Here is a 23,059-nt window from a genome sequence, read left to right as displayed (position 1 = left end):
CAATTTAACTATTGATGTTCAGGCACAGTGAACAGCTGCTGAACACGCTCTTGAATTAGGTGCCAAATCACATTCCTGAGGCTCTCAGAAGTGAAATCATAGAATCACAGATGGTTTGGGTGGGAAGGGATCTTAAAGCTCATCCCATTCCATCCCTGCCATGGGCAGGGACAGCTCCCACTGTCCCAGGCTGCTCCAAGCCCCATCCAACCTGGCCTTGGGCACTGCAAGGGATGAGGTACAAATGATTGAGGGACTGTAATGGAATATGACTAGGAAAATATACATAAAGCAAAAATTCTTCATGGAGAAACTGAATACCCACTGCCTGTGTGTTCAGTTCTTGCAGGGGCAGGGTGATGCCCCCACCTGCAGAGCTACACAGCAGGGACAGAGCCCAGAGGAGGCTCCAGGGCGATCAGAGGATGGAGCAGCTCTGCTGGAGGAAAGGCTGGCACAGCTGGGATTGTTCACCTGGAAAAGTGAAACTTCAAGGTGACCTCAGGGCAGCCTTGCACCGCCTGAAGGGAGCCCACGGGAAAGATGGAATGGGACTGTTTATAAGAGCCTGGAGTGACAGGACCAGAGGGAATGGCCTCAAACTGACAGAGTAGGTTTGGTATTAGATGTTAGGAGCAAATTCTCCCCTGTGAGGGCGGGGACACCCTGGGCACACACAGCCCAGCGAAGCTGCGGCTGCCCCATCCCTGGAAGTCTCCCAGGCCGGGTCGGACCATGGGGCACCCTGGGACAGTGGGCGGTGTCTCTGTCGGTGGCCCGGGTGGGACGGGACGATCGCCGCCCTCCGTGTTCGCTCCGTGAGGGCGCTGCGGCTGTGCCCGGCCCTGCGGTGCCCTGCGCTGCCCTCCGTGCCCGCTCCATGAGGGCGCTGCGGGTGTGCCGTGCCCAGCCCCGGCCCCAGCCCGGCTCTGCCCTCCGTGCCCGCTCCATGAGGGCGCTGCGGGTGTGCCGTGCCCAGCCCCGGCCCCAGCCCGGCTCTGCCCTCCGTGCCCGCTCCATGAGGGCGCTGCGGGCGCGCCCCATCCCGGCCCCGGCCCTCAGGGCCGCGCCAAGGGCGCCCCGCCCGCCGCGCCTGCGCCGGGCCGCGCGCGCGTCCCTTCCGCCTCCCGCGGAAGCGCCGCCCCCGCCGCTTCCGGGATCCTGCGGCTCCTCGGGAGCCTCGGGAGCCGCGGGCGCGGTGGCGGCGGGCGCGGAGCTCCAGCGGCCGGGGCCCGGCCCCAGCGCCCCACCGCGCCAGGGCAGCGGGGCCGCCACCGCCGCTGCTGCTGCTGAGGTAAATCCGCTCGCGGTCCCTCCCCGCGCCCCGGCGGGTCCCCGCGGCCAGGAGCGCGGTGGCCCCGGGAAGGGCGAGCGGGGAAGGTGAGCGGGGCTGAGGCGCCTCAGGCCGGGCTGAGCGCTGGGCTGCGGTGTGGGCGCAGTTCGTCGGGTGTTGCTGCGTCTCCCGTCGCTTTCCGCGTTATCTACACCCCTCAAAAAAAATTAAAAATTGTGCCCTGGCAGCTCTGGGCAGGAGCGCGGCCGTGTCGCCGTGCCCCAGCGCGGGGGTGCGGAGCCCGAGCTGCCGCCGGGGGAGGCTGAAGGGCGGCGGGCAGCTCCCGTCTGACTCCCTCCTTTCCGGGGAGTTCCCCTGCTTCCTGCGGTTCTCGTGTTCCTCGTTTCCAGGAGGGCAGAACAGCGCTTGCAGGAAGTGGGAATGCAAATAGCTCTCAAACGAGAGGGTGGGTTCGTGCGGCACAGCGTGTGTGTGTGTGATCTGTGCCGTGAAAAAAAAGGGTTGGGAAATCACTGGCTACTTTTTGTGCTGAATATCCCGCTCGTATGATGGTGTCGGGATGCAGAATGACAGTGATGTAACTGTTTGCTTTGCTGGAGACATAATTAGGTTGAAGTCGCCGTGACTGTTCACATTAACAGACTTAAATTAGCTCTTTTGAAGTGAATGCTCTCCGACTTTGAAAATTTGCAGATAAAAAGGAGCCGAACTGGTTCATTAGGAGATGAAACTGATGTGAAATTTTAGTGGTTTGAGATTAGAGTTAAATAGCTGAGATCTCTGTGGCTGAAAGGAATTGGTAATACTTTTATCTCTAAATACTCTCTCTTCTTGGTTTTCCCTTAGCATAGTATATTTTGTATCATACAGATCTAATGATTTCCTTTTTATGCCTTTTATGGGGATGGAGAACTTTTAAGGGAAGTGAATAGATGGAATTTTGCAGTGGTTGAATGGCTGAACATGAAGAACATAGAGGAAATATGAGGATTTATGTGTCTGACATGAGGAACAATTGAAACAAAGGCTTGAGCATTCCTCTGATGAATATTGGGAGTTGCTAGTGAGAATAGTTTGACCAATAGCATTATTTTTTGGAACCTGGCAAGAAGAATCACATGGACGTGGATGTGGATGTGGATATAATAGCTGACATAAAAATGTGCTTGCCAGGTTGGTATCACAGAGCAATCACTGTGTGTGCTACCTGAGCTCTCTTCAGTGGACTGTGAGGATAGAGCGTGTGTGCACTGATGAATGCAAAAATTAGAAATACAAAAATTGCACTCTCAGGTTGGATGTAATCCATGCACTTGCTGTTGGCAAAGAGGGAAAACTTTCAGCTTTCACACACCAGTGTTCATATGGGTGTGAGCCTGCAGCCTTGTGGAGTGTAATCTGAATTTGAGCCTGTGGCCCTGTTCCAGAAGAGGCAGAAATCAAAGCCCAGCCGCAGATTGTGTTCGCGTCCTTCTCAGGTGAAGGTTGTTTAATGCAGGAGCATTTTGTCCTTGCTGCTGTTCCCTGTGAACTCTTGGTGGATCAGACAGTGTTCTTTGCTGGGCAGCAAAGTCATGTGTAATAAATGTTCTTTGACTTTCACATCTCAGGGTGGAAGATGTGTTATTGAAAAGATATCTTGTTGAACATCTCTGGGATTACTTTGTGCTTTTATTAAAGTGATTTGGTGTCATGAATCTATTCCATGTCTGATAGCAAAGCTTTGTAATACTTTATATAAACATGTGCTCTGAATACCTGCATCCGGGTGTTTTCTTGCATTTTTAATAACTTCTTTTACTATGAATTCTCATTTCTGGGTTTTGAGAATGTTTATAAAGATGCTGCTGGCATAAATCATAAAAATGGTTGGGTTGGAAGGGATCTTAAAGATCATCTTGTTCTCACCCCCTCTGGGAGCATCCTCAACCACATGGGATTGCTCAGAGCTCCATCCAGCCTGGCCTTGAACAATTCCAGGGATCCAGGGGCGGCCGCAGCTGCTCTGGGCACCCTGTGCCAGGCCCTCACCACCCTCACAGGGAGCAATTCATTCTGTATATCTAAACTAAATTTCTTCTCTTTCGGTTTAAAAAAAGACGTAAGTAGTTAGATTATCAACTTCCTAATAAGACCTTCCCAGCTTGCTGGAGTATTTCTGTGTACCTTCAGTCTGAGGTGATTTATAAGCAGCACATCCCCTTTTCACAGCTGGAAAGGAGCAATTGCAGTGTTTCATGATGGGCTGGCTTAAGGAGAACTGTTACAGCAGCTTGAAACTTGACTGTATTAAATAAGTACTTAGTGGCTATTCTCTTCAATGTGTGCACACAAATAATCTCACATTAATTCCGTGTTCACTATGACCTGTCCCTGTGTGCCTGCAGGAGAGCAGAGATGGACCAGCACAAGGAAAGGGCTGCAAGCCAAAAATGGGAAATTCAAGACATGAACACTTAATTTATTGTAAGAACAGCAGCAGGGGTTCGGAGAGATGGTGAGCTGTGCCACTGAGCATGGCTTTGGGGATACGTGGATGGTAACACTGCAGGGTTGTGTCATGGACTTCCATCACAAGTTATTCCAGCTGCTCCTCTCCAGAGCTGTGTGTGCTGTGTTAAGGACATCCCAGGTTCCCAAATTGCTGCCAGACCAGTCCCTGGGAAAGAACTGAAACGGCCACAGCTGACTTTTTAAATGCCTTTGCAGCTTGGCTTGCCTGGGTCTGTAATGGAAGAAGGTGATTCTTCCAAATGAGACATGACTCTGTGCAGACATTATCTGATAGATATTTATCTGTCAGCAGTGCACAGTCCAAATTGCCCATGGGTGCAGGAGGAGTTTTGCCTGCTTGGTTTATTTAAAACTCCCCAAGTCCTGAGTTAATGTTGATGCTGTAACCTCTTAGGGAGATTACAGGGCTGTAATTTTGATTTGCCACCAGTGCTCTGCTTCCAGGTGGGATTTAAATCCATTGTCTGTAAGTGCTGCAGGATTATTATTGCAATGTGCAATGTGTGTCGGTGTCTCTGCAACTATTGAGAGAAATCAGAAATGTTGAAATAGAGGCATTTTCTTTATTGTGTCACCACTGAAATGGGAGGAATCTTAGGAGCTGTCCATTGTGTAGCTTGAGGGTGAAGGCAACCAAAACAATTTATGCTTTGTCAGCTGATGGATTTTTAGCCTGTATATAAATTCATATTTGTTTAAAAAAATTACAGAGAAATGTTTTTCTTTTTTCCTACAACAATGCTTTTCTATTCATCCTCAAAATATAGCAGGGAAAAGGACTGTTCTTAACCCTGAAGTGGCTGGTTTTTTAATTTAATTACCAGTTCAGGGGCCTTATGATACAATTAGCTGTGTTGTGTTGCATCATTTGTCTTCCTAATGCCCTTTGCAACCTTCTTCCACTAAACACAGTGATCTTACAAGGCCATCTTTCTGGTGATCGTGAGTTGATAACATAACTTCTTCAAAAGTTGTTTGGGTTTTTTTAATTCCAATAGTGCATCTGCATTTTAGACCTGAGTTTCAGTCCAGTGAGGTGCAGGTCACATGAGATATTCCCAACCTGAGAATTTCAGATAACACCTAAGAGTGGAACAGGGTTGGGTCAGGTTTAATATAACCACGTGTGCAAACATAACATTGGGCATGAAGCATTGAATAACTTGGTGTTATCTTCTGGTGCTAAATAAAGATTTGTACAAGGTCAAACTAAAAACTGTTGCTTGGTGTATTAGAGGTTGAAGTGTAATGCTTTGCCCTTTTGTACTCTAAGTGTGCAATAAAGAGTAATTTGGTTAGGACAGGCATTGGAGCCAATAAATGAAGAGTAGAGGGAAGCTGTGAGCATCTCAGTGGGGATGCTGAGCTCTTCATAAAGGGAGAGCTTTCAAACATTGATCCTCCTCCCCTGCAGGGACCCAGGTGGGGACGCTGGTGTGGGCAGCTGGGGAGGAGAAGGAAGGGGCAGATCGCATGGGAATGCCTGAATCCATCATCCCTACAAAGCTGAGCTGAGGGGACACTTGCACATAAACCAGTAACTGCTGAGGCTGTGACAAACACAGATTTTGCACAGGGTTGCAGTCGGGATTAGGGACTGACTGAACAAATCACGTCCCTGTCTCATCAGTGAACTCTCCAGGAGCAATTCCAGCGAGTTGAATGTTTCACCTGCAGAGGCTGAGGGTGTCGTGTGCCTGTCATCCCCAGCTCCCCACGGGTGGGTGGCACTGCACATTAATGGCACACGCTCAGCCTGTCTGCTCCTGTCTCTCTGCTCAGCTGCCTCCAAATGCCACCTCGGTGACAACTTAATGGGTGTGCATTTCACAATATTGTGAAGTTTAAGGAAAGTCTAAAAGCTTATTTGTACAGCAAACCGCAGAGCAATCACGGCTTCCTGCAGTGGTGCAGAAGATAAGGGGGGTGGTTTTAAACTAAAAGAGGGTCAGTTGGGGCTTGATATCAGAAGTTTTTCACAGTGAGGGTGGTGAAGCTCTGTCAGGGATGCCTCATCCCTGGAAATGTCCAAGCTCAGGTTGCTTGGGGGTTTGGAGCAACCTGGGGTAGTGGGAGATGTCCCTGCCCATGGCAGAGGATGGCACTAGGTGACATTTAAAGGTCCCTTCCAACCCAATCTATTCAATAATTCTGATATGTTCCTAATAAACATTTACATTACTGTCTAGTCTTGCCGTAGAATGTTTGGGTTTCTTTAAATAAGGTAAGAGACTTCTCCTTTTCAATTCCCCTTGAGCTGGGAACATTTGAAAATGGGTACTGAAGAACTCCACCCTCAGTGTTGTGTTTGGAGTATCTATTTCTAACAAGCTGCTTTCAGAAGCTTTTCAAGAAAGTGACTTTGTATTTGCTGTAGCTCTGAAATGTCAGAGTCGTTAGGTTACTTTCAAAATACATTAAGTTAACCTTGCAAATAAGAGTGATTTCCACATCACAAAATTTGCTTCAGATAAATAGAGAATAAAACCAATGAAGAAGAAAACCCTAGGTACTTCTTTAGGCAGCTTTAATCAGACAGCATTTCAGGCCCACACCTCTTCTGTTCTCTTCCCCAAATAGAAATGAAATGCAAGGTTCTGTGCTGCAGTCCTGCTCCAAGTGCCATGTGGTGATTTCCAAAAGTTAACAGCCAAAAATGTCAAGGTTTCAAGTACCTGGTTTGCTAAATGAAACACAAACTTTTTCATTGTAGCTACATGCAGCGTGCTTCAGAGTGCTACTATCGATGTCTATTCCTTGTATTTAACAGTATTTTCCTGGTGCAGCTTTGCTAATCAGTTTGTTGGTGATGTCTTTTCAGATTCCATCAGACATGACTATGTGAATAACCAGGGATAACCCAAAGACAGGACAGGATGTCAGAATAACAGACAAAACATTTTTGAGGTATTTGTTCTGTTTTGGATTTCTTTAATTGTGCTAAATTTTTTTTTGTTGTCTTTAAGACATTTAAACAAAATTAATGCAGTAATTCTGTGCCATTCCGTACTTAAAACATTCCTTAAAAGTTTTAGAAGCTCTTTTTTGATGACATAACAACTGATTTGCATGGTTATCTTCATGTTTCAACTGCTAATTATGCATTTTTATGACAGTTAAATTTTCTTGACCACAGGGGTTGGTGATGTCCCAAAGTGCTGTTTGACTTAATTGGGACAGATTGTAGTTTTAACTCTGAACATTAAGAAAGATCAGGATAATTTGAACTGGGTGAAAATAGGGCCTTATTTAGGTTAAGTTAAGCTTAAATTACTTATAAGGGAGATAAAGTTCATTCTTTCCTAAGGTAATTTTCTAGTGTGTGACATCTTCATCCTTGGCTTAGCGGCTGCATTCTGATGAGAGCGAGGGATTTTTGTCCAAAAAAAGCCCAATGTGTGAACAGAAAATACAATTTAACTCCTAGAAATTGTAATAGATCCAAGCAGCAGAGCTGAATTTCAGTTTGTTCTGTTCCACAAGCAGAGAATGTGTCCTTCAGACACCTCGCAGTGTCCTGGGAGCTTCCCAGCTATTTTTGCAGTTGCTCTCACATCTCTGCTGCATCTGCATGTATTTATTTTCATTTCTGGTTTCTTGGATTGCTCCTGCCTGGTTCTAACATCAAAGCTTAAGGATCAGAAGTGTTTCCTGGGCAGAATGTGTTATTCTGATTCCTGCTGAAGAGTTCTTAAAGGGTTTAGACAAGCACAGCTTCATCAAACACCATCTCAGTGCCAGTGTCTTCACCTGGTAATGGCCACTTGGACCATTCTAGAGGAACAAAGTGATCCCATGTTCAAAGTCCTGGGATGGAAATTGAAATTGCAGTGCCATAATCCCTACAGTCGTGTATAGGCTGCCATTAATAAGGGGGGAAAGGGAGACCTCTGTGTGCCTGTCATAAATCAATGGAAATGCTTTCAGGTTTCTCTCAGACACGGCCTTTAATGGCAGGAATCGATATGATTTTTAGAACACAGTATACTTTAAAGTAGCAGGATATTCTTGAGGCCTAATGTTGAAGCTTTAATTTGTCTCCTGTTTGTTGATAGCACTTCAGTTCTGCCATTCCATATCTTTCCTTCGGAGAGATGTCTGGAAAATAACTCTGTTTTCATGAGAACTGTTAAGGTTTCACATCTGGTTTCTGCTCCGTATTGGAAGGACAACAAAGCCCTTAAAAGAGTTCCATGAAATTAAATTAATTAATGTGTTCTTTGAAAATCTGATTCATGTAATCATTTGCCATGTTCATTTAACCAGAACCATTTGTTTCCCTTAAGTTTGGGCTTATCTGAGACCATTTGATAAGTTATCCAATATATCTTTGTAACAGGCTTGTGGTTTTTCCAAAACAATAACATTTTTGTCAACAAATTTCGCTGCTTTCTAACTTGCTGTGTTGTTTGTTGTGAGCAGTGTATTAGAACAGCTTTATTTCCATCCTGATTTCTTTCTGCTCTTCCCTCACTTGCTGGAGCAGAATGAAAAGTCAACAGTCTGGTGCTATAATTTGCTGTTTTCAGAGAGACATGAGCTGTAATTTAATGAAGACTTTGCCATTTTAGTTTGAGATAAAAGAGAGAAGTTGAGGTTTTGACAGAAGAGGAGGAGTGGTTTATGGGCACAGCATGATGGAAACGAAACCAGTCTAAAATCCCTTTGTCAGGCATTGAAGTTGTGTATTAATGGTGGGTTAACCCTGGCTGGACACCCACCAAAACTAGTCTGTGTCTCCCCTTAGCTGGAGAGGGGAGAGAAAATATTAAAAAAAGGCTTTTGGGTCAAGGTCACAGGCTGGACCTGAGGAAATCAGCTTAATTTATTACCAGTGACATTAGAGTAGAATAATAAGAAATAACAACAAAACAACAAACAAATAAAACTAAAAAACAATAAAAAAACCAACCCAAAACCCTAAAACAAAAAGCTTAAAACCTGTCCCCCCTTCTTTCATATTCATCTTGCTGTAGTCACAGAATCGCTCAGGTGTCGATCAGAAAGAATCCCAGTTCTAGTTTGAACTTGAACATGCTTCATCTCCCAAAAACAAAAACCCACAGCCAGTTGTACTCTATTTCCTCATTAATAATTAATAATGATGATGATGATGATGGTGGCGGCGGTGTGTTTGTCCCTGCAGGGCGAGGCCAGCAAACCATGCAGTCATCAGGGCACCGTTTCCGCGATGTCGAGCACCACCCGCTCCTGGCCGACAATGACAGCTACGACTCCTCCTCCTCCTCCTCGGAGGCTGACATGGCTGAGAGGGTCTGGTTCATCCGCGATGGCTGTGGCATGGTCTGTGCCATCATGACCTGGCTCCTGGTGGTCTATGCAGACTTCGTAGTGACTTTTGTCATGTTGCTGCCTTCCAAAGACTTTTGGTACTCCGTGATCAACGGGGTTCTCTTTAACTGCTTGGCAGTGCTGGCTCTGTCGTCGCATCTGAGGACTATGCTGACTGATCCAGTAAGTATCCAAGAGTTCCTAGGCATTGCATTGGCCCCTCCATCTGCACAGAAGTTTGGAGAAGTCTTCTCCTGCTGGGAAAAGTAGTGCTAGAGTCAAAATCCTCGTGCTAGAGTCAAAACCCTCAAGGTTTTGATGATACCTGTGCTTATCATCAGGATAGTACCTCTGCTTCTCCTGTTACTCTATTAATGAAACCATAGAACAGTCAATATAAAATTTATAAAAGTGTTAGACTTAAAAAAAAATCAGTAAAATATTACTCCAGGTACTGAAGAAAATATTACTCCAGGTACTAATAAAGTTTAGTCTTCTCTGTCCTCATTTTTCTTACTTTTTGTTCATCAGATTTGTTTTCAAAATTTGTACCTTCATCCCTTTGCATCTCTTGAAATGCTCCCGTTTGTGGCACATGGAAGAACTTTTTAGAGGTGGATGTGCTGCAAGACCTCAGGCACACTTGGCAAAATGGAAAAACCACTGTCCCATGTGATTCCCGCATTTTTGTCCTTGAATATTTGGACTCAGAGGGAAGGGAGGTTTAAGCTGAGCACACATTGAAGCAGTGTAGGTGTAAGAGGTCTTGAAAGTGCTCATTTCTTAGAACTTTCACTCCTCAAGATTTCATGAGAATAAATAGTTGATTTTGTACTAAAATCTATCACTATTTTTAGGGAATAAATCTGGGAAAAGTGGGGTAAGGGGAAAAACATCTATTTTCTCCAGATTTTTGGAGAAGAATGGAGATTTTTCTCCAGTAGCAGTGTATAGAGAAATTAAGGGAGTGTTCAAAAACCCAGCAGGGTGTTGTAGTTAATGATTTCCTACGTCTTTGATTTACTTATGTCCACACCCAGTGATGAAATATCACAACTTCTACAAACTGTGACAGCTAAGAGAGTTAATGGTTTAAGGATTTATTGCTTATAAATACAAGCTGGTAAAACTGGGTGTCTTTCTAGACCTGTGGTGTTTTTTATGATCCAAACTGAGATGAGTCACTGCTTTTTTCCTCCATTCCTTTTGTGCTGACTCCCAGAATGGAAGACACAACTGTGTGATAGAAACTAAGATGAAAGGAATGAACTGCCTCAAAACTCCTGTGAATTAAACTCACTCTTGTTACTATAAAAATAGATTTTTGGTGGCTGGCTGTGACTGTGAAAGATGTTTTTGAAATAGAGTATGTTTTTGTCAGCAAAATGCTTGACAATGTGGTCTGAGGTTCTGATCCTTATGGCAGGTGAATAGGAGAATGTGAGATGTTTACACCAACTATTAACTGGGGTGAGAACGTTCAGATTGCAAAATCCACCTCAGGACTACAACTTGAGTGTTTAAGAAGTCTCTGTGCACCCCTGTGAGCACCTGGTCAGGTTTGAAGCACCACTCAGCCAAAGAGCTCACCTGGAACAGGACCTGGGCTGTGTCTTGGCCAACACGAACACAAATTTATTATTCCAGGCCATAGGTAACAAAAACCCCCTGCCTCAGCAGAGGGGTCTTTGGCAGTGGAATCTGAGTTCCTGCTGCCTTCTTAATTCTCTCCCAGAACCTCTTAAGGGGCTTGTGTCAAGTACTGATGCTGCCAGGGGACATTTTTGAATGAGAATTAATTGTAGAGTGTTGCAGTTGGCTTAGGCTGACCTGCAGAAGGCTCTCCCTGTGTGAAGGAAGTGCTGACCTGGAGCAGTTGCACAGAAAGGCCACTTGGCTGTCACGTCCCAGTTTGTTTCACAATCACTTCCCCTCACAGATAAGGCTTTATCTCCATAGATGAGCAGGGTGACAATGATGCTGTCCATTATTTTCTCCTGACTAATCCAAATTTAGATCCTGATCTCAGGATGCAGCTCTGTGATAATCACATCAGAGAACTAATCACTAGAAGTTAATTTCTTTTCCCAATCAATTATTTTTCTTTAGAATCAGTTCCTTCAACTCTACCACGAAGCTGTACAATAAAGAAGAGTAAAGGAGCCAGTGCTGGTCCTGCTGACAGTGCCCAAGCTAAAGATTTTAGGAAAAACAAATGACAATTCTCAAAAACTTGGGGCAGGTGATTAAACCCTGGCTTCAAAGAGTTGAAATAACATCTTTCAAGTAGTTGCTGATTTAACTTTTGTGGATGGCTTGGCCCATTAATCAAATGCCACAAGAAATATTCAGGGTAACTCCTCAGCAAATGATGGGCAGTGTTTGTACCTGCAGGGTGAGATGTGTCTCCCTCTTCATTTCTGTGGGCTGGTGACAAGATATTCTATGAGAATTAAGCTAATACTTGGCCAGAGATGAGTCTTTCTGGAATAAAGCTGAATTTGAGGTCAAGCAGAGGTAATTTATTCATTTGGAATTGATTCTGGCTTATAGCAGACTGGCTTTGAATAAATGAACTTATTTCAGCAATTATCCTGAGGTTACTGGTATGAAGTCTATGAAATGTATTTATAAATGCTCTCATGCCATTTAAGAAGCTTTTTCTCTTCTAATTGAAATGATTTCAGGGGGCTGTGCCCAAAGGAAATGCCACTAAAGAATACATGGATAATTTGCAACTGAAACCAGGAGAGGTGATCTACAAATGTCCCAAGTGCTGTAGTATCAAACCTGAGCGTGCACACCACTGCAGGTATGACAGAGTTCCTTAAAGAGTTCTGCATTTGGAGGCATGGAATAACATTCCTGATATTTGTGCATTTTTTTTCCCCCACAAATTTCTTTTGGTGTCCACTAAACTTTCAAATTCCTACATTGCAGAGTATTTTATGAGAGTACTAAGGCCAAAAATGACTGTGGATGGGGGGAGGAAAGTAAGAGACTCCAAGATTTTATTACAATAACTGTGCTATGGTGTCTTAAATAACTTTGATCAGGGAATATCTTTTCCTTTACATCATTCCAGTTATTGTGCTGTGCTGTGGGTAATGCAGGGCAAAGAAAAGAATCTCAGATTTCTGAGGGAGCTGATTTAAGAAGTGACTCCTGCAGTTTTAAATGAACAAAATTTAGGGTAGTTTTAAATGATTACTTTGTGCCATCTCTTCTTTGCAGTTCATTTGAAGTTGTATGTGAATTGGCAGATTATTTTCCCAAAGTTGCACAAATAATTGGTTAAATGCACTTCCACTTACTGAAAATCTATTTGAATAAGGACAGAAATGATGATCATTTGAACTAAACATGCTGTGGAAGAGATAGTAAATGTGTATTTTTAATTCTCAGTCTTTGGAGTTTTCAGGCACTGTGGAAATGCTTTTGTAGTGTTTATTGTGTGCCAGTTGAAAATAGCTGTGCCTGCATAATCAGGGCTTACATAAAGATGCAAATGCTTCTGGTGGCTCTCTAGGTGTGGGGAGTGATGTGTGTTGAATTGTGAGAAGGACTAAATTGAAATCTCTGAGTTCGTGCCTGTCAGAAGCACAGAGCAGAGTCTTGTCAGGACTCTGAGATGATTCTGGAGCTTTGTGGGTTCTAAATTAAAAGCCTCGCGTGTGTCAGTGCTCAGTGCTACGGCTGAGAAGCTGCTCCCATTTATAAATACTCAGCCTTGGCATGGAGCTCCTGTTCTTCTCTCAGCTCTGAGTGGGATTTTGGATCTGGAGTGTGAAGGGAGAAGTTCCATGGATAAACAGGCATGGCTGGAATGGTTTCCAGTAGCTTTGTGCGTGCTTTAGGCTGGCTTTGCTCAGGTGCAGATCCCAGGGCTGCCTTGCTGTGCAGGGATGCTGCTGCTGCTGCTTTATCAGCTCAGGAGTGCTCACTGGAGGATGGCTGGGGGTGGAGGCGGCACAGCTGCTCCTGGAAAATCCCTGGGGATCCAGGAGAGCTGTGCAGCGTTCACATGGCCTGGCTCTGTGTCCGTGAGGGGCAGCTGGGAGCCCCTGCAGAGAGAGATGGGCTGGATCCCACTCATTTTCTCATCCCTTATTCAGGTTGATTCCTACAGAAACCTTGCAGGTATCCATGGGAAGCATTTCCCACATCCTTGGTCCTGGTAGTAATTTAGAAGGAGCCCTAAGTGAAGCCATCATCTGTTGAAATACATATGACAGAAAAAGAGCTGGAGTATCAGAGATCCTGGAGCTCAAATGCCTTCTTTATAGCAAGAATTTGAGCAACATTTATTGTTAAAGCAGAGCAAGAATGGATAATGCCTGTGATAAAGGAAATACATGATATTTTCAAAGGGTTTGTTTTCCCCAAGCACCTGTTTGGGGATCCAGCTTTGTCTGTCTTAGGCATTGTTTTAATCCTTGGTCAAATATTTTACCTAGGGGAAAAGGAGGCATTTTGGGGCTTGCTCGGTGCATCCACAAAACATCTGAAAGAGAAAGCCAGAGCCTGAAAATATTGTGAGGCTGCCGTCATGTTTTTCTCAGCATTTGGAGAATGGATTTCTGGTTTAATTGTCTTTGTTTCTGTTAATCTGAGTCTTTGCCTTCGATTTATCACTGCAGGAGTCTACCCAGTAGAAAAAGGGTTTGTTTGATTATGCTGCCAATTTTTTTATTGGTTTGCAAACCCATTCCAAGGACGTTAAAAGGATGATCTAGTCCCAAGTATTTAAAGTGGCAATTTGCTGATAGAAGAGGCTTGAAAATGGAAATTGAAGTTGGTTGCTGTTGGGAAATACTTACACTCAGAGAGAGCCACAGTGCATGTTTTCAGTAGTAAATTATTAACAGAAGAGACTCTTAGGATGTAGTTATGAAAATTGTTGTGCAACACTGCAACAGAAGTTCTTTTAAGGAGGAAAAATAGTTTCATAATACACATTAGTGATGGAGAAAAGAGCAAGAACCTTTTATTTACAGCTAAGCATCTCTGAAATAAAGTGATGAAATTTACGTGATGTTTTTGCGAGCACAGGGAAGAACCCTATCCTGTGTGAATTGGATTTCATTGTCACTGAAGGAGCACAGCTGTCATCATTTCTGCCTGTTCTGAGTGCCTGTGTTTGTGTGTGGGGAACTGTTACTGTGAATATCAAAGTCACTGGGATATTTCCACCAGGCTCCCAGGGAATATCTGTTATCCACACCCATTTCTCTTGAGTCTTTAGCTCTGTCTTTCTGAATGTTATCTTTGGCATTCCGAGCTGTAATTGCACCTGCCTGAGTTCATGGTGCAGCAATTCCAGGCTGGAGGAGAGACTTTCCTCCATTGCTTCTCTCTTGTGAACAGCCCTGGGTGCAGCTGAAGGAGGGATTTCCCCAAACTCCTGCTGCATAAAAAGGAATAAAATACAAGAGATGGGGTAGGAAGAAGGCAGAGCCACTGCTTGAATCATTGCTGTGAAATTGTTGGTGGGAGATCAGGAATGAAGGCAGAGTTCCAGATATCTCTCGTGAGAGCTCTGTGTGGGCTTGTGAGAAATTCTGAATGAGCAGAAGCGAGTCCTGCCCACCTCACATCCTCCAGCCTTCAGCTCAGTTGAGCCTGGGTAGGATTTTACTCAGCACTTCACATTAATATTCCTTTTTGGAGTGCTGGCATAGATTCTGTGGCTCATCAGGAGCCTTGTCTTGGTTGTGGTACTCAGGGAAATGAGAGGCTGAACTTGCAGGCAGCGAGCAAAGTCTTTTGAGGAGCCTCCTGAGTGTCTCCTCTTGAGTGATACCCACTTCTCCTGCACCAGAGAGTGGTTGTGGTGTTTATCTGGTGTTGGGATTTTCTCTTGTATTTAAAAAGTCATTTGTAGTGGAGGATGAATCCTCTTTAATGTCCACAAAACAAGAGGCAGGGGGAATGTAGGGGCTGGCTTTTTATAGCCCAGAGCAAAGGGAGCTTCATTTGAGATTCTACCCCATAACCTGTACGTGATGTGCTCTGCCTCATGCTGAATTACTTTAGAATCATACAAATGTGACAACTTAAAAATGATTTTCTGCCTCAGAGCACTGATTTCCCCCCACACCTCCCTCTTTTGTCTCTCCAGTGGCAGTCACTCAGCTTTGCTTTGTGGTTTGTCACTGCAGCACTTGTAGATACCACACGTAAATCAGCCTGTGTCAAAACCAAAGGGGTTTGAATAACAGTGCCTGCATTTTTTAGGCTTATTTGGCTTGCTGACTGCTGAAGTGAGAATATTTAATATTCTGGATATTCTGTGGGAAAATCTGGAGCACTGAGTGTGTGGCTGTCTTAAGTACAAAGCTGGGAAAATGGAATATCAGCATTGCTTAAGCTATTGATTTATGAAGAACTACAGCAGATGTTGCAACTGTTTTGTTTTTGGTGTGTAATTCTTCATATTTGGCTGCAGAACTGAGCCCTCTGCTGCTGTATGGCAGATGTAAAATGGATTTATTGGAGTATTTCTTTGACTTCTGTGGACATAGCCTTGACTCAAAACTGGGCAGGAACCAAGTGAACCAGCAGAGAACAGGAGTGTTCAAGAACTCGTGAACAAGTAGCTACTTGATAAGTGCTGGTTATAGTTTCAATATTTGTGTTTTCTCTTGAGGAAGTGAGGTTTGATACTGTAACCTGTGCTTTACTTGAGATTTTGATTGCATAAATTTAGAATTTTATGGCTGGTTGAGACCTCAAGAGTGACAGTTTCTCCCTTGAAGATGGGAATTTCTTGGGTTTCTTCTTATCCACAAGCAAAATTTACAACTTGGAAGCCTGTAAAAGTGAAATAATTACTTTATCTAAAAAACTTCTCCAGAAGGGAAAGGGTCTTATTAATACTGAATGAGAGAATTGTAATAATACTGAATTCAGACACCTGAGCTGCAGGTGTCTGAATTTCTGGATTTGTTTTATTGTGAGGAGTATTTTATGTACACAGTCCGTTTTGGAGCAACCAAAAGCTGAGTTGTGAGAGGGAACAAACAGTTTCCTTAAAGAAATGCAAATAAAATCCCTGTCTGCAGTTTGTCAAGAAATATTTCAGCACATCATCCTGTGACCACTGGCTGCCCTTGTTTCTACATTTCAAATACAATTTCTCAACAGAAGCCTCTTGTCCTTTTTTCCAGTATTTGCAAGCGATGCATCCGAAAGATGGATCACCACTGCCCGTGGGTGAACAACTGTGTGGGGGAGAAAAATCAGAGATTTTTTGTTCTGTTTACGGTAAGTGAGCAGCAACAGGAGCTTGATTTTAGTCTGAATTTTCCTTGGTTATAACAATTTAGGTTGTGCTTAGTGAGTAATGGCTTTAGGACATGATTGTGGGGTTAAATTGGGTGGGTTTGTTCCTTCTGTGCAAGGTATTTCTGCCCATTTTAATTTTGCGCTGTCGTTTCTTGGTTTTGCTGTGTTTTACGCAGTGACAGTGAGTGAAATGATGCTGTCTCTTGTTTGCAGATGTACATAGCCCTAATTTCAGCTCATGCTCTTGTACTCTGTGGATTTCAGTTCTTCTCCTGTGTCCGAGGGCAGTGGACTGGTGAGCATATAAACACTTAATTTTCATTATCATAGTCTGGTAGATATTAGGGGAAAGTCACAGCATTCCTATTTTAGTCCCATCTTTCAGTGATATCCTTAAAACATTTCAGATCTGTTTATCCATCACTCTCCTTTTCCCTTCTGGGTTTTTTCCCCATTCTCTATAAGAGCTGTGGCTGTCGGGGGCATTCTCACTCCCTTTACACTCAGTAGAAATTCACTCCCTGTGTAGTAGGAAGGAAACTGAGCTGGTCCTCAGGCACCTCAGCACTACATCACCTAAATCTGGGCTTTGTGTGCCCCACCTCAGTGCTGGGAATGACACCTGAAATTTAAACAGATTTCTCCCTCATTGCATTACTGGAGCTCAGCTGTGGGGCTCCTGCAGAAAAGAAGTTCCCTAAACTATCCCAGTTTTTCTTATTTAGGCTTCTAGCTTGTATTTCTTACTGTTCCCGTGTGCCAGAGCTCATTCTGGTCTTGTGCTTTTGGCAGATTGTTGATGTGTTCTTTTGGTCGACGAAGCAACAGGGAAATCCATGTGATTTTTATTTTTTTTCTGAGTATTTCATTAAATGGATGGAATCTTAGAACTTTGTTTTACTTGGAACATTCACCTTCCTGTGCACTATCCCTGCTTCAATGTAATTGAGTTAATCAGGTGATCAGAGGCTCTCCAGAGATGTGTGAGGCAGAACTTGATTACTTTGCGTGGAGAATTGAAACAAAAAGAGTAATAAAGCAATGACAGCCAAGTGGAACATCTGTGTTAGCAAGTCAGGGCTGACAGTGGGGATGGTTTTACAGCATCTGTCCTGCAGGAAGCTCCAAGCTGCTCTCTCATGTGCAGTTCTGAGTTCTTCCCTCCCCTCATGTGCAAACATTTGTTTGATAGCCTTGAAATCCTGAGGCAGGATTGCAGAAATAGTTACCATGTGCTTTATAGGGAGCCACAAGTGTTACTTCCATAAAATTCTTTATTTTCTTGATCAGCAAATAAAGCTGCTGCAAAATCAGAAGTTTGTTTTAAATGTGAAATATTATTTTTCAAGTGCCAGGCATGTAGGACATGCTCTCTAATTTGCTGTTGGGTTTTTTTTGTAACTACAATATCTCATTTTCACAGAGTGCAGTGACTTCTCCCCACCTGTAACTGTGATCCTGATGATCTTCTTGTGCCTTGAGGGTTTTCTGTTTCTCACTTTCACTGCAGTCATGTTTGGCACCCAAATCCACTCAATATGCAATGATGAAACGGTAAAAACCTTGACTTTTTTGTATTCTGTAAAATTTATTCTGGGAAGACGTGATTAGATGTGGTTTTATTTGCTTGAGGAGAGGCTCCTATTTCAGAGAAAGCTGCAAAACTTCAATAGTTCATCATTTTTATTTTCTGCAGTTGGGGGAAGGTTGGAATGGTTTACTGGGGGTTGCTTTCTAACAGAAGTTCTTGCACCATTTGCTTTTTTGACATTTTGTAATTTGGTTTTAAATGACAAAGAATGCAAAGCTTCTGACTTGAGGTTTGACTTTCCCTTCTGAGCTGGCACAAATTCCTGCTGGGTGCCACGGGAGGTGTCTGCTTTTCTCAGTTTACACTGAAAATCACTGTCTCTCACCTCACTGTGATACATTTCATCCGAGGATAAAACAGTTTGGGCCATTGGCTCCCTTGTCCTTAGAGCTGCAGTGTCACAGCTGGAGAGAATAATTGCTTGGAAGCATAAGGAAATTGAATCCTGTGACTGTTCAATATTTTCTCATGTTTAAAAGTGTATTTCTGTACTGAGGAGTAAGTGCAAAACAACTGGTAAATACTGAGCCTTCATTAGTGGGAAGCACAAAAAATGACCATAAAATAATGCATTTGGGAGAGTGATCCTGTCTCCAGTAAATGTGGAGCAGGAGCCTGATTGTCTGCTTTCATTAACTGAGTAAACAGCTTGTAATATAGAGTATTGCACGTGGATCCATCAGCTTTTCTGGGATTTTTGTCTTTTAGCTTGAGGGGGAAAGAGATGGAGGTATCAACCTCCTTGTACATATTTTATGTTCTGAATCTCCTGCCCTGTATCCACAGGGCTAAAGCACTTTCTAACTTCTCCCTTAATAATTAATAAATAACAGTAAGAAACTAATCAGCTGAGGAACAGCACAATGAAACAGCACAATAAAAATGCGAGCCCAGTTTTTATAGCCGGGTTTTATATTAGATTAAACTAAACCTTGGACTTAGCAGTGCATCCCTGCCTGTGTTTATTTGCAGGAGATTGAGAGACTGAAGAGTGAAAAGCCAACATGGGAGCGCAGGCTGCGCTGGGAAGGGATGAAATCAGTTTTTGGGGGCCAGCCCTCCCTCCTGTGGATCAACCCCTTCGCAGGATTCCGCATCAGGAGACTTCTACTGCGAGGGAAGAAAGGAGGACCTGAGTTTTCTGTTTGAGTCTAAATATGCTGGGACTTGCAAGAATCCTATATAGTATTTATTTTGGGGCCAGAGAAGGCTGTCTACATATAATCTGTGACCAGGTGAAACTGATATCAGACATTTGCTTGTAGCAAGCAGAGTTTTCTACGTTTATTGTCACAGACATCTCATTACTTCTGAGACAGGAACTGGATCTGCCATGATCTTCACAGCAGGATAAGCACGTGGTCACACTAAAGAAGCCAAATGTTGTCATGCTACTGTAATTTATTTTCTGAAATTACTTCCCCATTTTTTTGTTCAACCCTTTTTATTTGATAAATGTCTGGGGAATTACCTGTGTGTTTTTATAACGAGTCTAAGTCCTTGGATGCAGTTGTCAATCATTAGGAGGAGCATTCTGGTTGATCTCCAGTGAGACACAGCCTTCTCAGTCCAGATTTCAGGGAATTGTGCTTTGTTCAGTTCTCCTTTCTCTCTCAGCTTGTCCTGACAAGCAGAGCTGTCCTGTGTGTCCCACGCATTCCTCATGTGCGGGTGTTGCCCAGGACTGGTGGCCAGCACAGAGGCACTGTCACACCCTGCCCAGTGTCTTCCCAGGCTCCCTAAAGCATGGCCTGTGTTTGGCAGTGTCCGTCCCATCTGGCATTTAGGGAAAGGCTAAAGTTTCACTTGTAACCTGGCTGGGGGCCACATCCTGCTCTGGGAGGTGCATTTCCAGTTCCTCGTGCTTTGATTGCAGAGGAACTCAGTGTGGACTGTGCAGGGACGAGTGGGACCAGTGTCCTGCTGTGTGAGGTGACAGTGAGTGGACAAACTGGGGGTCATTCACTGCAAACACTTTGTAGGGTCTCGCTCTGCCCCTTTTTTACTGTACAGCCTTTTCATAGAGGGAAAACTGTCAATGACCCCTTGGACAAAGCAGAGAAAGAGGCAACTTCCCTCCTTTCTCAAGTACAGCACATCTTAAATGTAGAAACATCTGCAATAGAACGAGTTCTTTTGAATTTAACCATTTCCAACCAAAACTACTTTGAGGAAACGAGAGCAATATAGATCTAGAACTGCTTTATGTGGGCCTGACAAACAACAGTAGTGCTAAAAAATGTTCATAAATCCGCAAGTAATGAAATGCAAGCTGCAAGTAATAAAAATCCAGCTAAAAGTTGATTCTTTAAAAATGACATTTAGACTATTTTTTGTATTATTGTTAACCTATGAATTACTGACCATATAAAGGATAAAGCAGGAGCCTTGATGCATAGCTTGAAATCGTGCCTAGAAAGTAAATAGCTCCCTGTTTTGGGACTTGCCTTAAAATTGTCCTGTTCTTGCTTTTGCTCAGCCAGTGGCACTGGTGACCTGTCCCACCTCAAGCAGCTCAGAGCCCTGCATTCCAGCCTTTGTGCCCTGCAGGAGCCGTTTCCTTTCTCAGTGCCCTGCTTCTCCATCTCTTCGTGGCATCCTGATCCCAGCTCCGTCACTTTCTGTTCCGTGGGGTGGCTGAAGGTACTGAGGGATCCGTTTCTTGTCTGTGCCCTGTGAACAAAACTGTGCAATACTTCGGGGTGTTTTCACTTTGCTTGGGGGAGGGTGGTGGTGGGGAATGCTGGAGCCTTCCTAGGTGGAAATCCACTGGAATTGCAGTCCTGTGAACAAAACTGAGGGGGAAACTGGGGGTTCCATGGAATTCTGTGCAGATTCAGTTGCACACCTTAAAGGTTGGGGAGGAAAAAAAAAAGTGTCTGGCTTTGTCCTGAGGCTCTTGCTGTGTATATTGTTCAATGAGAAAATCAGAAAATAGCACTCCAGGTGGTTGGACCCTGTGACTTGGCAAATGTGTGCGTGTGAAATCCGGTTTACTCGGCTTTTCAAATCCTTACCTTGTAATTTTTTTTTTATGTAAAAAAAGAATAAACTAATGAATTGAAGTCTTAGTTGATTAACTTCTCTACATGTCAGGGGTTTTTTCACATAGATTTAGATTGAAGCAGCTTCAGGGAAATAGTCTTGAATCCTTTGCTTTGTAATTAATTTATATTTATATTAATTAACAGGTGATACTGCTCCAAATTAAAGAGGCTCCTCTCCTTATTAAGAATTTTAAGCTGCACTCTTTTAGCCCTTCCTGGGCATTCCCTTTTCTTCATCCTCTGGTGTAGTTGCTTATTTTATTGTAGAACCATGGAGTGATTTACATGGGAAGGGACCTTACAGCTCATCTTGTTCCCACCCAGTTTGTCTGAGGTGAGTGGGAAAACACTTCCAATCTGAAAACGCACCTCAGTATTCCAGCCTTTGCACTTCCAAGGAATTTGGGATAAATACAGCTTTGAGTCTCCAGTTTTTCTGTGCAAATGTTGGATTTTTATTTTTCCTGTTTCTGCAGTTTCTGGAGCAAAGAGAGTTCTGAGCCTGGAGGGAGCAGCAGGCTGGGAGTGTCCACCCAAACAAGGGGGAGGAGGAACAAATGGCAGGAAAGGATGGGGAGACTCAAAGCTGTTCACTTCCCCTTTGCAATAATTCTAAAAACACTTTGAGGTATTTTCTGGGTCTGTATGACACTCTACTCTGATGTTTCTGTGGAGAAACGAGCTCCAAATCCATGAACACAGAGTTTGTGCCAGTGCTGCTGATATTTTGGAGCAGGTTAATGATTTGGTTGTGTTTATGTGTATTTTAAGGAACAGTTTGTTTATTCTCTGAAGGGAACAGACATCCCAGCAGATGGATCCTGCCAATTTATCTCCTTTTTATTTTCTTGTTTAATTTCTAGTAGTAATGTCAGTATTGTTCCAGAAATCCTTTCTGAAGTCTTGGACTTAGCAAGAATTCATTTATGGATTTGTTTTATGCCTGTCCTATGCAGAAATGTTGAATTTCTATAATTGTTCTGCTTCTCTCTGTTGGCTTCAGGCCCAGGACTGTTGGAGAAAGAAAATGGCTTAATGGGTTTTGAAATTCAGAAATTGGGCTGTAAAATGATTCTGGAATCTGTTAATAACACTGGAATGAAGTGCACCAGCATTGGTTCTGTATATTTATTTCTTCTGAACAGGGGTACAGGTCAATATTAATTTTAATGTGGTTGGTGCTTCTTCATTGATGAGATTGTTAATTTTTTATTCTGCTTCTTTCACTTAGTCATGGTTTTTTTTATGTTCTGAATATCTTTTAATTTTTTTCCCAGCCTGTGTTCCAGTAGCACATCTGCTCCTGTCCCGCACTTCGCTCTTGTCATCCCCAGCCAGAGCCCTGGAAATTATCCAGCAGGCATCAAAGCAAGCACAGGCTGATTTTTAATAACAGAAACAAAACTTTGCACCTCTGAAATATTTCTGCAGTTTCTCCTTATATTATAGTGCAGCATAAGGTTAATTTTGGACCCACATTCAGTGTTAAAGATGCCAAATATTAGAATTGGCAAGGAAGGGGATAACTCAGAAATATTTAAGATTTTCTTGCCTGAGGTGCCCCATTCTAATAAGTAGCTGGCACCTGAAAAGGGAAATATTATAAAATGATGGCTTTGAACCTCTTTTGTTAAAAAACCATGATAGCAATAAAATAGTCACTTGCAAGGTGCGTTTGCATGAGAATATTGGTTTAATTAGAGTGGGGTTTGAGATAGGGAAGCCAGAAAGAGTCACAGCAAAGCTCTATTTTGGGCCTTTATACAGTGAATTATTCTTGCAGCTGAGCACTGGGGGCTGAGTCTGATATCCACTGGTGCCCTGACAACTTTATTTTGTTCTTAGTTTGTGAATTCCATCAGTATCCAGTGAAAGCCAGGCTTTGCAGCCAGAGGTGATTCTTTTCAATGAAGAATAGATATCTGTATTGGAGAAATCAGTGGAGAACCTTGCAAACTTGGTTTTGAATTCAAGGAAAAAGGCAAACTGTCCGGGTGAAATACGAGAATATGGAATTTATTTCCCCCATAGATT

General features: G+C 43.5%; 1 protein-coding gene across 2 annotated transcripts; it reads left to right on the top strand.

Annotated features, from left to right (window-relative positions):
- The first annotated feature begins 1,131 nt into the window (after positions 1-1,131).
- On the top strand, positions 1,132-21,058 carry ZDHHC7 (zinc finger DHHC-type palmitoyltransferase 7). 2 transcript variants are annotated; one of them, XM_038148173.1, is made up of 8 exons: positions 1,132-1,294; positions 6,630-6,715; positions 8,955-9,283; positions 11,788-11,912; positions 16,270-16,366; positions 16,601-16,682; positions 17,811-17,941; positions 18,951-21,058. In XM_038148173.1, exons 3-8 carry the CDS (start codon positions 8,972-8,974, stop codon positions 19,125-19,127), a joined length of 924 nt encoding a protein of 307 aa, XP_038004101.1. In that variant the 5' UTR covers positions 1,132-1,294; positions 6,630-6,715; positions 8,955-8,971; the 3' UTR covers positions 19,128-21,058. The 2 variants fall into 2 exon arrangements, with proteins under 2 accessions (XP_038004101.1, XP_038004103.1); XM_038148175.1 differs by having other exon boundaries at positions 1,132-1,380.
- Positions 21,059-23,059: the final 2,001 nt, after the last annotated feature.

This window comes from Motacilla alba, chromosome 11, assembly GCF_015832195.1.
Source record: "Motacilla alba alba isolate MOTALB_02 chromosome 11, Motacilla_alba_V1.0_pri, whole genome shotgun sequence".
Taxonomy (NCBI): domain Eukaryota; kingdom Metazoa; phylum Chordata; class Aves; order Passeriformes; family Motacillidae; genus Motacilla; species Motacilla alba.
The sequence above is the reverse complement of the archived record's forward strand: the minus strand, read 5'-3'. Positions and strand labels throughout refer to the sequence as shown.

Coding starts and splice junctions, on each gene's coding strand:
- ZDHHC7 (XM_038148173.1), top strand. CDS start 8,972: ATGCAGTCATCAGGGCACCGTTTCCGCGATGTCGAGCACCACCCGCTC. Junction 16,683..17,810: donor TGTCCGAGGGCAGTGGACTG/GTGAGCATATAA, acceptor TCATTTTCACAG/AGTGCAGTGACTTCTCCCCA. Junction 17,942..18,950: donor CAATATGCAATGATGAAACG/GTAAAAACCTTG, acceptor GTTTATTTGCAG/GAGATTGAGAGACTGAAGAG.